The following is a 13763-nucleotide window of genomic DNA, read 5'->3' on the forward strand; positions in this document are numbered from 1 at the left end:
ATAATTAGCAAACCAAACTCTTCTTCATCTTGAATGAAATTCTTGAATCAACCCCCTAATCATAATTTAAAATTATGCTTACATGATTAAAGATTGAATCAAATACATACTTCACTACCAATGTCTCAAATAAATTATCCATATGTAGCTTCGTAAAAAAAATCACTTCCAAATGGCTTTACCAAAATTTCTCAACAACCAAAATTAATCCACAAGAGGGTCATCAAAGCATAAAACTTACCAAAACTCTCTAAAACAAACTCCAACTTAACTGAATAACATCTCAATACCTTCACAAACTTGAATCCAAAGTTGAAACACAATGGATATCAACCAATTGATGCCAAAAGTAAATGAGTATTCAAGAATCAACTGAAAACAAACCCAAATGGCAGGAATCTTACCCAAATCGATAGATCTAGTGACAGCAAAAGCGAACGACGCTTGAGTAGTGGTGGACGGAGGTCATGAAGAAGAAACTGACGCGGCGGCTTTGGGCGGCATCGGACGGGCTCACGAACGTGAGGAAGAAAAGGGGGTGAGGTTTGACTTTTTATAAAAAAAACAATAATAATAAAACAAAAAAGAAAGTAAATATAATTACATTTAATTCCTTTCCGTTTTATACAATTAAATTCCTTTCCGTTAAAAAAAAATAATTCCTGCCATTAATTTTCAATTTGAATTTCAAATTGAATAATTTCGCTAACAATTAAATTCCCGCACTTATACTTGAAGTCCAAAATTTCAAAAATGCCCTCCAACTAATAACAATGACTGAAATTCCAAATAATAAAGTTACTGAAATTACATTATTACTAAAAAATGTGCGGGGTGTTACATTCTTCCCTCTTCAAAGAACTTTCGTCCTCGAAAGTTCATTCTTTAAAAAAAAAAAAACTCTGGGGGTGTTACACGAGATCCACTATCCGTTAACTGTCAGGCACTCCACTAAAGACCAACAGCTGAACTCTTCTTACCACAGATATATTATGTGTCCATCTTAACCAATCAACAGTGCGACAACCCTTCACAGATCGCTCGTAAGTACAGCTCAGCCAATAACCGTTATGCTTCTGTAGTTACATCTAACTCCTTAAGTACTACTGAATCCTTTAATGAACATAAGTCATAGTCCTATTATGACTGAGTTCTCTCTTCCAAAGAGAAGCTATGGCCACTATGTTCAAGCCCCAAAATCAACCCTTAAGGAAGAAATCTATCTACTTACCCATGCTTCGGGGAAGGAATGAATTCCATCTTGTGTAAGTGAGTTCCCAACTCCCAGATCAGACAAGTCCCCAAAAAGGTAGGCATGTTGAGTTGGCAATCTGGCCACTCTCACCCATACTAATCAAAGGACCGCCCTCAAAGGTAGGTTCCCAAAACACTCGGGATTGAGGTCTGTCACCTATGGTCGTTTAGGTGAGATATAAGTCTCCAATATCAACAGTGTTATATACAGAGTCTAGTCATCTCATAGTCCGATCTTATACAAACTCTTTGTACAGGATACCCCCGCTCGCATTCTCCATATGAATGGTCAGGATCTACCATCTGTAGTAGTTTACAACACTTGCAAACCTTTACAAAGCGGGTCGTATCTGTGGTATCACCAGGATCAGATATCCCACCTTAATCCTTATACTACAGACGTATCTAGGTTATCACTTAAGGCATTATCCACTTGTATATCACATATACATGCTTAAGTTTACATAAGATAACCATGGAACTTTGTTTATTGGATATGAGTAAATGCCAGAATGAAATAACATTTATTTTATTCATAAAACAATGTGTATAATTACAAACAATGAGACTCCAGGAGAATTAGGACACCAATTCCAATAGTCCGACCCATATGCTTGTGGCTAACCTAAAGAAGTTGAAACCGCGTTCGAAAGTTTGCCTCTTTGTAGGCTATCTCAGGGAAATGAGGGGTGATACTTCTATGATCCAAGTGAGAACAAAGTGTGTGTGTCGACAAATGCTATCTTCTTGGAAGAAGACCACACCAGGGATCATAAACCACGAAGCAAGCTTGTTTTACATGAGATTTCTAGTGAGACTACTGAGGGTTCAACAAGAGTTATTGATCAGACTGATAGATCAACAAGAGTTGTTGATGTCGGTTCATCTAGTCAACCATATCAAGAGTTAAGACTGCCTTGACGTAATGGGAGGGTTATGAACTCACCAGAACGCTACATGGGTTTGACTGAACCCAAAACATCATTTCTGATGATGGGGTCGAGGATCCATTATCTTATAAGCAAGCAATGAAGGATGTTGACAAAGATAAGTGGATTAAAGCCATGAACCAGGAAATGGACTATGTACTTCAATAATGTCTAGGAACTTGTGGATCAGCTTGATAGGGTAAAATCTATAGGGCGTGAGTGGATCTATAAGAGAAAACAAGGTGTAGATGGAAAGGTGCAGACCTTTAAGGCTAGACTCGTGGCAAAGGGTTATACCCAGGTCGAGGGAGTGGACTATGAGGAAACTTTCTCACCTATTGTCATGTTGAAGTCTATAAGGATACTCCTATCCATAGCCACATTTTATGATTATGAAATATGGCAAATGGACGTCAAGATTGGCTTTCTTAATGGTAATCTTGAGGAGACCATCTACATGGCTCAACCAAAGGGGTTCATTGTCCAGGTTAAGAGCAAAGAGTTGCAAGCTTAATAGGTCCATTTATGGGTTGAAATAAGCGTCTAGATTGTGGAACATTAGATTTGATACTACGGTCAAATCGTTTGGCTTTGATCAGAATGTTGATGAACCTTGTGTTTACAAGAAAACTATCAACAACTCAGTAGCTTTCCTGGTACTGTATGTGGATGATATCCTACTCATGATGTAGGTTTTCTGGCTGACATTAAAAAGTGGCTAGCCGTCCAATTCCAAATGAAAGATTTTGGAGAAGCGCAGAATGTTCTAGGGATCCAGATCATTCGGGATCGTGAGAACAAGAGGTTGGCCTTGTCTCAGGCATCGTACATTGATCAAATGTTGATCAAGTACAAAATGCAGGATTCCAAGAGCGGTTTATTACCCTTCATGCGTAGGATCATATTGTCTAAGAATCAATGTCTTAAGACACCTCAAGAGGTTGAGAAGATGAGACAGATTCCCTTTGCTTCGGTTGTTGGAAGCTTAATGTATGCAATGTTATATACTAGACCTGACATTTATTATATCGTAGGGATTGTCAGTCATTATCAGTCCAATCCAGAATTAGATCACTAGACGACGGTCAAAAAGATCCTCAAGTATCTTTAGAGAATGAGGGACTACATGCTCGTGTATAGAGATAAGAATTTGATCCTTACAGAATACACAGACTCTGACTTTCAGACTGATAGAGATTCTTGGAAATTGACATCAGGGTCAGTGTTCCCTCTAAATGAAGGGGTTGTAGTTTGGTGAAGCATCAAGCAAGGATGCATCGTGGACTCCATTATGGAAGCCGAATACGTAGCCGCTTGTGAAGCTGCTAAGGAGGTTGTTTGGCTGAGAAAATTCCTTACAGATTTGGAAGTTGTTCCAAATATGTCTTTGTCGATCACTTTCTACTGTGATAACAGTGGGGCTATGGAAAATTCAAAGGAACCTTGGAGTCATCGTAGAGGCAAGCATATTGAACGAAAATATCATTTGATCAGGGAGATTATGCATCGTGGTGATGTAATAGTCACGGAGATCGCATCAGAGCACAACGTTGCCGATCCATTTACATAGGTTTTCACGACTAAAGTGTTCGAGGGTCATCTGGAGAGTCTGGGTCTAGGGACATGTGGCATCGTGCCTAGGGCAAGTGGGAGATGATGCTGGGGTATAGAGTATGCCCTAGTTTATTGTATATTGTATTTATTTTTTTTATGTATAGTACATTAGTCTCCCGAGGCATTAGAACAAGTGGAAAATTGTTGGGATTAGTGTCCTAATTCTCTCGAAGTCTCGTAGTTTGTAAACTTTGTACACATTGTTATGAAAAAAAAATAAGAGTTATTTTATTTGCATTTACTCATATCCAATAAACAAAGATCTGTGGTTATTGCATGTAAACTTAAGCATGTATATGAGATACACAAGTGGATCATGCCTTAAGTGATATCCTAAAAGGTCTGTAGTATAAGGATAAATGAGGGATACCTTATCCTGGTGACACTATGGATACGGCCCACTTTGTAGAGGTTTACAAGTGTTGTGAATTACTACAGATGGTCTGATCCTGACCATTCATGTAGAGACATGCAAGCGAAGGTGTCCTATACAAAGAGGACCACCAGATGATTCGTCTCTTTATATAACATCGTTGATACTTGAAACTTACATCTCACTTAAACGACCATAGGTGACATGACCTTAATCCTGAGTATTTTGGGAACTTCTGCCTTTGAGGGCAATCCTTTGAATAGTATGGGTGAGAGTGGCCAAATTGTCAACTCAACAAGCCTACCTTTTTGGGTATTTGTCTGATTGGGAGCTGGGAACTCAATTACACAAGATGGAATTCACTTCTTCCACAAAGCAGGGGTAAGTAGATAGATTGCTCCCTTAAGGGCTGATTTCGAGTCTTGAACATAGTGGCCACATCCTTTCTTTGGAAGAGAAGACCCAGTCATAGTAAGACTATGACTTATTGTTCATTAGAGGAATCAGTGGTACTTAAGGAGTTAGATGTAACTACAGGGGCAAAATGGTAAATTGGCCTAGCTGTACTTATGAGCGATCTGTGAAGGGTTACCGAGCTATTGATTGGTTAATATGGACACAGAAATATATCTGTAGTGAGGAGAGTGCAGCTATCTGTCTTTAGTAGATTGCCCAACAGTTAACGAATGATGGATCCTATGACTAAAGAGTTTAGTCAGTTATTCACGTACCGTTGGAGCTTCAAGCTACAGGTCCATAAGGTCCCCTTGGTAGCTCAATGGATGCAAGTTGAGAATCAGTTCTTGGGGTTAGTTTGAAGTGTTCAAATTAACAAGAAGAAATTCAGTTATATATGATATAATTGATGTGATGTATGAGATACATCAAGTGGAGGAATTAATATAAATATGATTTACATTAAGTACCATAAAATAGAAAAAAAAAAAAAACTATGGTTTGTATGTTTCATGAGATGAAACATTAAAACTATAGGTTATAAATATAATATGGTAAGTTGGTTATCATATTTATTTATAATATATTAATTATTTGATAATTAAATCTTTTTCTCTAATAATCGATTGAGTGGGAGGTTATTGGTGGTTTTATGGTAACCGTGAGATAAAAGAAAATTTTTTTTTCCTAAATTTAGTAGTTACTTGATTCGGAAAGTCACTCACGAACAAGCTATCAAGTGAAAGTGTTTCACTAAGTGATAACGTGCAAAGGCTAAATGATTGTGGAGCTTTGACTATACGATAGTCTTTCAACTGATCGTAGCTAAACGATCGCGTGGCTAAGTCTATACGATAGGTTGTCATTGAATAAATGATCGAGCACATCATCTATACGATAGACTGTGTTATCTCCCACTTGCTCGATCGTCTACACGATCGTCCTCCAGTCTCTTCCTCAAGGCAAGATCATACAGGGCCTACAACTTCTAGATTCTCACACCAAGAATACCAAGGTAACCATTGTGGTGGTGTTCTCACTCACTTCATGGATCAAGTAGGACTCGATTGGTTTCGTGGAAGCTTCGTACGTTGTGTTCATTGCGTTTGTTGTGTTTGTGTTGTGTACCGGTCGTTGCTTTCGAGCGTTGCTGTTCTTGGACGCTTGGAGACTGATTGAGGGAGTTTGAAGAATGTTTCTTCAAAGGTATGCATACTCTATCCCTTGATACTCTTATAGCATGCTGTAATTTCTAGTTGTGCATGACCTATTAGTTTCTGTTCTTGTACTGTTATTGTTTATGTTCAACTTGAATGAAATTTGGAACGATCCTTTCGTTACTCATGGAAATCCTCATGCTTGATTTTCTTCACTTACGTGGGTAGAGGAAAAAAAAGAGTGGAGAGAATTGTAACTCCCTCCTAAATTCAAATAAATTAATTTTGATAAATGAAATAATAAAATTAATTTATATAAAAAAATATTTATTATATATATATAAATATGATAACTAACTTATCATAATATATATATTAAATTACATGTTATATCAAATATAACTTATAACCTATAGTTTTAATATTGTATCATATACAATATAACCTATAGNATATTAAATTACATGTTATATCAAATATAACTTATAACCTATAGTTTTAATATTGTATCATATACAATATAACCTATAGATTCTTTTCTCTCTCATATAACATTTAATATAAATCAATAATAACTTGTAGAAATACAAGTTATGGTCTCTCAAAAGTTGGAACAATTAGGATTTTTAATGATAAAATCTCATCATTCTTAGAGAAAACGCATGGAATTATTCAAACACTACTAAACTTGTACAAAAGATTGTTTATTTCTAAAAGCTGCGTCACTAATGTATATTATTGCAGAATTTCAACAAAGATTCTAAGTGTCGTAGGAGAAGGTAACGCATGGACATGCATTAGAGGGATTTCAACGCATTAAAGTTTCATTGACTTAGGCTGTTTATGTCAAATCACCACTTGCAAGCATGGGCAACTAACTGGCGGCATCTGAAAAGTGTTTGAGTGTCAGGCGACTGCACAGGGTATGGAATTTAATGCTACCTCATTATTTAGTTGGTGAAGAGCAATGCCTATAAATAGATGAAATGCGACTAGAAGAAGGGTAGTCAACTCATTTTGTATAATTCCAAAAACCAGAAAGACTTAGAGCCTTGTTGCTGCTGCAATAAGAACACAAAGGGAAAAAATCCATTTCCATCATTGATCAAGGAGTGAAGGAGACCTAGCTCGAGAGAGAACTCTCCTTCATTTCTTCCACAAGTTGGTTGTACACAGATTTAAATTAAGCCAAAGAGGACAATAGATTGTACTCTGCAACTTGGTTCTTTTCTTTTCATCTCAATTCCAGTCTCTTCATCTCATTCCATTAAGTATTGACATTGTAAAGACAATATTATTCTTTATGAAATCACATATTTGATCAACTACACTTTGCTACTGTTTATTTCTCGCTATATGTTAGACGCATCCATGACTTCATGCAAGTTCAATTTCTAAACACTTAAGCCAATATAATTACATGGTTAAAGTTATTCTAGCTTGAATTATTCGAGAGAATAAGAAAACAAGCATTGAGTCAAAACGCTTGGTACATCTAGAGATAGAGGCACTAATGTTTCATTGCTTTCTATGATTAACGCATGCATCCTATAGATAAGAATTTATGTGGCATTTGCATTGAGAAGTGCTTAATAAAAGCTAAGCAGAAACCCAATGCATCTATACATACTTGGATTATAAGCAAGCAAAGTTCATTTCCATCCACACCACATTCTCGAACGTGTACATCTCACTTAGATCAACGCATATCACTTTCACTGAACACCATTTTTACATGAACCCCTTTCTTCCACTTGACCTTTTGCATTTTCTTATACGCATGCAGTCAACTTAGTGTAAATAAAACTCATCCAACACTTACTTAGGATCCTTCTACATTAGCTATAACACAAACCCTACGCGTTAGTTCTGATCTAAATCCTTAAGTTCGACCCTAGACTTATCAAGAACCTGAATTAGATTTATACTTAGATCCGATTCAAGAAAACTTAAACGCATTAAAAGGAGTGTAACGCATCCCTGCATGCATCATCTAAACTCGTTAATCACATTTATATTAAATTTAACAATTATGAATCTAATTCATATAATTAATACTTGAATCTTATTCAAATAGTTATTTCCTGTCACAAATGCTATAATGTATCAAAAACATTATAATAATTATATAATATATAATTAAAATAACTTAATTATATCATATATAATTAAATCCCTCAATTAATTTGAACAATTCAAATTAATCCAAAAATTGATTCTCATTTAATCTTATTGAGCTACCAAAGGGACCTCATGGACTTGTAGTTTGAAGCTCCAACGGTACATGAATATTTAATCATATTTTTTAATTAAATTATTCACCATTTGTTAACTATCGAGCACTCCACTAAAGACTGACAGTTGCACTCTTCACACCATAGATATATTTCTGTGTCCATTGGATATAATCAATCAACAATACAATGACCCTTCACAAATTGCTCGTAAGTACAGTTGGGCCAAAAATACCGTTTTGTCCCTGTAGTTACATCTAACTCCTTAAGCACCACTAGTCCCTCTAATGAATAATAGATCATAGTCCAGCTATGACTAAACCCCTCTCAGGCTAGGAAAGGGTGTGGCACCATATTGTCCAAGCCACATTGTCCAAGCTTCTATGTATAGAATATCTCCGCTCACATGTCTATATATGAACAATCAGGATCGAATCATTTGTAGCACTTTACAACAATTGTAGAACCTACAAAGTAGACCATACTCGTAGTGTCACCAGGATAAGGTACCTAGCCTTATCCATCTACTACAGACCATTTAGGTTATCACTTAAACATGATCCACCCGTATGTCTCTACATACATGTGTAAGCTACAAGTTAACCTTGGATGTTAGTTTATTCGTTGTGGTTAATGAAACCAAAAAATGGAATAAAATATCATATATTTTATTAAATAAACAATGAGCTTGTCTAAAACATTTACAAACTATAGATCCTACGAGATTTAGGACATCTATCCCAACAGCACTCACATATGTCTATGTTATCAACCACCTTCCCTCTACTGTTTTCCACAATATGTCTCCTTTTAAGAGATTGTATGACACTTCTCTCTCTTATTCTCTTTTCAAAGTTTTTGGTTGTGCCTGTTTTGTTTTACTTCATTGTGAACCCTGAGCCCTAATTTCTCTACTTGAGTATGTTCCCTACTGAGACCAGTGTGGTGAGTAGGTTGATGTTGAAAGTAATGTGTAATTATAGAGAAAATGGTGAAAAATTAGAAGAAAAGTGTGAATTTGAAAGCTTGACTCTTGGGTAAAGCTTGGAAAAATTGGCTAAGTGTAACCCATGCGTTGGCCTTGCTCATTTTAGACATTGAAGGAAGCAAAAGTATGGTCAAGAGAAACACATGTGGCAGCCTCACGTTGTGCGGACATAGGCGTTGGGCATTGAGGTGCGCGCGTAGGACGATCGTGTAGTAAATGAGCAGCACTACACAATTGGGTATGCGATTGTCTAGTAAGAAGTAGCACTACACGAGAGGTGGGTGGGTGTTAGCGTTGGACGATCGTGTAGCAATGCGTGAAGCCTGGCGATGCGGTAGGCGATTGTGTAGCAGATGCGCGGCGCTAGACGAGGCGAAGGACCGCAATAAATGATAGCGCTATGCGTTGGACGATAGAGTTAAGCGATGGGGCATTGGAACTACACGATCAACATCAGCGTTAGACGATGGCCGTCAGCGTTACACGATGAGCAAGAGCTGTGCGATAGATTCTGTGCTATATGATAGGCGCAGATGCTATGCGATGGTGCTATGCGATGAGCTAGGCGATGAGACAAGCCATGGTGGACGCATGGTGAAACATCTTGTGTTGCTAAGGCTTGCGGTACATAAGGTTGTTATGTGTTAGTGATGTGCTATGTACTGAGAACATCCAAGGACATGTGGGCGCATAGGATAAGGCTAATACTATGAGTTGGCATTGAACGCATGGTGTGAACTATGCGACCTTCTATATGCGTTGGACATCTGAGGGCATATGGGCGCATAGGACAAGGCTAATAGTATGCATTGGAAGAATGTTGGTCATAATCCTAGTTGAGCGCATAGGCCAAAGGTAAGCCATGCGAGAGAGAAAGGTATGCGGCCAATGATGCGATGCCTTGAGTTTTAAATCAAGTGATGCGTTGATGAGAAAGCCACGAGTTGATGATGGCTAACCGAGAAAAGGATATTCGGCCAAAGATGAGCCTTGCGAGCATCTAGCATATGTGGCCAAGTTGCATTAATGGGATGCACAAGGTAAGATTGAATGAATGCATTTTGATGTTGGATAAATGCATTTGAGGTTGAATGAACGCATTTTGATGTTGGATGGACGCATGCGCCAAGGGGTGGTGTCCGGACATAGGTATGTTGCGACAATTGGGTGGATGCATATGAGGTTGGATAGACGCATTTGTAGTTAGATGGACGCATTTGTAGTTGGATGGACGCATATGTGGTTAGATGGACGCATTTGTGGTTGGACGGACGCATTTGCCAAGATCGCTTGCGATCATGAGAGTGTGGAATGCACCGATGGTGATGCTAAATCATCCAGACATGTGGCTTGTTGAGAAGAAATCTTAGGCCTTAAGCAAATGAGGTGGATGCACAAGAAGACATGCAAATTTAAGCATTATGTGTTGGCTAGGACACCTTAGATTGCGATGGCATGAAGGTTGCGTCAATAGTGAGGGGAAAAGACACTTGGACATGCGGCCAAGTATGAGGTGTCGACCTTGGAGAGATTTTGGATGCCTATAAATAGGGCCAAGGACTTCTCTTCAGATCATAACTCAAATTCTCTTAAAAAGACATTAAGAAGAGTGTATGAAGGCTGATTATGAGGAAACTATGCGAATGCATGCATTGGTAGCAAAACTATGCGTCGGTCATAAAGTTTCAAGAGGAGGAGATGCTGTCGGACAATGAAGTCTGGAAATAGCATCAACTTGGGACGAGGATATCTCCTAGCATACTCGTGCGTTTGGAGTGATTCCAAAGCCACCTGAAAGCTCCGCAAGTTTAGTTTTCAGGTAGGGCTGCCGAAGAATAAGCTCCAAGTAATCGGGCTGGAAAGTGAGGAAAAGACAGAAGGGCCAAGCTTTCGAGTAAGCCTGGGCCAATCTTGAGGATTTGATGATTTCGGCCAAACCACGAGGATTTCTGAGCTAAGATTTTAAGTTATGCTTCCTGAGACATTGTAGAGCATGTTTACAGAAGGAAGTATCTCAAGATAAGGCTTAGAACTATGAGTAATCTGAGCTTTAAATTGAATCTGGATCTTAGGGTTCAAAAGAGAGCCCGAGGTAACCAAGGAACTTATAGAGAGAAAGATTCCTAAACGACCAAGGTGAGTGACTAAATATTTACAATGTTTTAAAGAAACCGTATTTTAAAGAAAGATTATTCTCATGCTAGCTAGTTTTACAAAGTAATTTCCAAGCAAACCATGAGTTATGTTTTAAACGCATGCCATGTATGAAAGTTTATTGAAAAACTATTTATGTGTGTTTAAATACACTAAGCATGTGTTAGTATCTTTATAGACATGTTTTCTATGCATTACGTTTTACATGTTTTAAAGAGAGAGTCATTTTATGACTAGTTTTACTTGAAACTCGATATCGAAGGACATTTGAGAAGGTATCCGACCAACTCGATATCGAAGGACATTTGAGAAGGTATCCGAGTAGCTCGATACTGAAGGATAAGTTTTGAGAAGGTATCTGAGCAAAAGTACCTAAGGTATTATGGTACTTAGTATGGCCACATGCACGTAGGTAGTTAAAGTCAGAGATTGAGCAAAAGGGTTCTCTCTTGAGTAGCAGTTGACGTTGAGATTTAACCACAGCAAGGTTATTCTCAACTAAGGAACAGTTTTAATATTGACAAAAACAGCTTTATATGCTTTATGTCTGGAAAATGTTTATACTGCAGTACAAGGTTACTGTAGAAATTTATATTTCAGTTTAATCTCTTTATTGAGACTTTTGCATGATAATCATTTTTCTTTCTTAAGTCACTCACTGGGCTAGCAAGCTCACCCTATTTTCAAATGTTTTCCTTTCCCCCAAGTAGCAGTCAAAACCTCAGAAGATAGCTCTGCATTTGCTCTGCCACTAAAGGACAAAGATATTGTAACCCGTCTGTTAGGTTATTACTGTAAATATTGTACACATGTTACAGTTGTTCATATAGGGACTAAGGTTTTGGGCATCAGGACTTATGAAACTAGTAATGTAATCACTCTAAATATGTTATGTTTTTAAACTTAATAAATTTTGCCTAAGAGGCATCTGCTGTGTATGAGTTACATGTTGGTATCAGAGATTTCCGCTAGATTTATTAGGCAGTAAGTGCCAATAAAAGGGTTGATAACTGCTACAGTCATATCCTTTCCTAGGCTCAGAGAGTAGTCTGGGACGGGGTGTGACATTCATCCCCATGAACATTCCAAACTTGAACCTCAGGCTCGGTTGTGTTGCTTTCTTAGTTATGGAATTGAACATAAAGGATTTTGGCGTTAGGATCCCATATCCAACCGGTTACGTATCTCTCACCATGTAACAGTCTAGGAACATCGTATGTTTTCTAATATTTCTTCTTTCCATGCTTCCCTCCTTGGTACCTAATCATTCTTCACTAGTCCTACCACATATCTATTTCCTGCATATGAATCTTCATCTGAGTCTCCCACTCCACCCATACCAGAATGTGAGTCTTCCACTCCACCTATACCAGAGCTTGAGTCTCAGTCTTCTTCTTCTACTGCACTCTCATACCTACCATCTGTCCCTGATGTTGATCATGATCCTGCACTTGTTTGTCGGTCTGCCCGGGTAATAGAAACTTCATAGTATTTACAAGACTACCATTGTTTTTCCGCTACTATGTCCTTAGTTGAACCGTATTCCTAACATGAGGCTTGTACTAACCCTCTTTGGCAACAAGCTATGGATGAGGAACTTCAGGCATTAAACAAGACCCACACTTGGGAGTATATTTATCTACCGCTAGCAAGAAACCTATTGGATGTAAGTGGATCTATAAAATCAAGATCCATTATGATGGATCTATCGAACGTTATAAGGCTCATCTGGTGGCCAAAGGATATTTACAAGAATATGGTATTGACTATGAAGAAACCTTCGCTCCAGTTGCACGAATGACATCTGTCGGGAGCCTATTGGTCGTAGCAGCTACCAGGCAATGACCCCTAATTCAAATGAATGTTAAGAATGCTTTCCTCAGTGGCACACTACTTGAGGAAGTGTATATGCAGCCACCACCTGACGTATCTTCTCTACCAAATAAGGTTTGTCTTCTTCATCATGCCATTATATGGACTCAAACAAGCTCCTCGTGCCTGGTTTACAATCAGTTCTACTATTACCAACTTGGATTTTCCTCCAGTACTCATGACTCTACCTTGTTTATTCGGAAAACTTCCCGTGGAATTGTTCTCCTCCTGTTATATGTGGATGATATGATCATTATTGGTGATGATCCTCGGGCTATTTCAAATCTCTAACACTATCTAGGAGAACATCTTGGGATGAAAGATCTGGGACCACTCATTACTTCCTTAGTCTTCAGGTTTTATCATGCTTTAATCGATACTACCTATCTTAAGAAAAGTATGCATCAGATCTATTAGCTCGTTCATGTATCACTGATTTTGCCACAACACCGACACCATTGGATTCCAATGTCCATCTGACCTCCTTTGATGGTGTTCCCCTACAGGATCCAACATTGTACAGACAACTAGTTGGTAGCCTTATTTATTTAACAGTAACTCGTTTAGATATAGCTTATGCAGTTCATATTGTCAGTTAGTTCATGTCCACTCCTCGCACTATCCACTTCACAGTTGTTCTTCATATTCTACGTTATGTTAAAGGTACACTAGGACATAGACTTCAATTCTCCTCTAAATCCTCTTTGGTTCTGTGTATATTCTGATGCTGAT

The 13763-nt window shown here is 38.1% G+C and overlaps 1 protein-coding gene across 1 annotated transcript in view; it reads left to right on the forward strand.

Moving 5' to 3' along the window:
• The window catches only part of LOC120084591, a 53944-nt gene extending 40622 nt beyond the window's left edge, over positions 1-13322 (forward strand). The window contains exons 2-5 of the mRNA XM_039040399.1: positions 11078-11141; positions 12438-12630; positions 12849-12997; positions 13043-13322. Of these exons, the coding sequence (XP_038896327.1) occupies positions 11078-11141; positions 12438-12630; positions 12849-12997; positions 13043-13322 (686 nt within the window). The remainder of the gene's footprint in view (positions 1-11077; positions 11142-12437; positions 12631-12848; positions 12998-13042) is intronic.
• The last annotated feature ends 441 nt before the right edge of the window (positions 13323-13763 follow it).

The sequence above is a fragment of the Benincasa hispida genome, chromosome 9, assembly GCF_009727055.1.
Source record: "Benincasa hispida cultivar B227 chromosome 9, ASM972705v1, whole genome shotgun sequence".
Classification (NCBI taxonomy): Eukaryota; Viridiplantae; Streptophyta; class Magnoliopsida; order Cucurbitales; family Cucurbitaceae; genus Benincasa; species Benincasa hispida.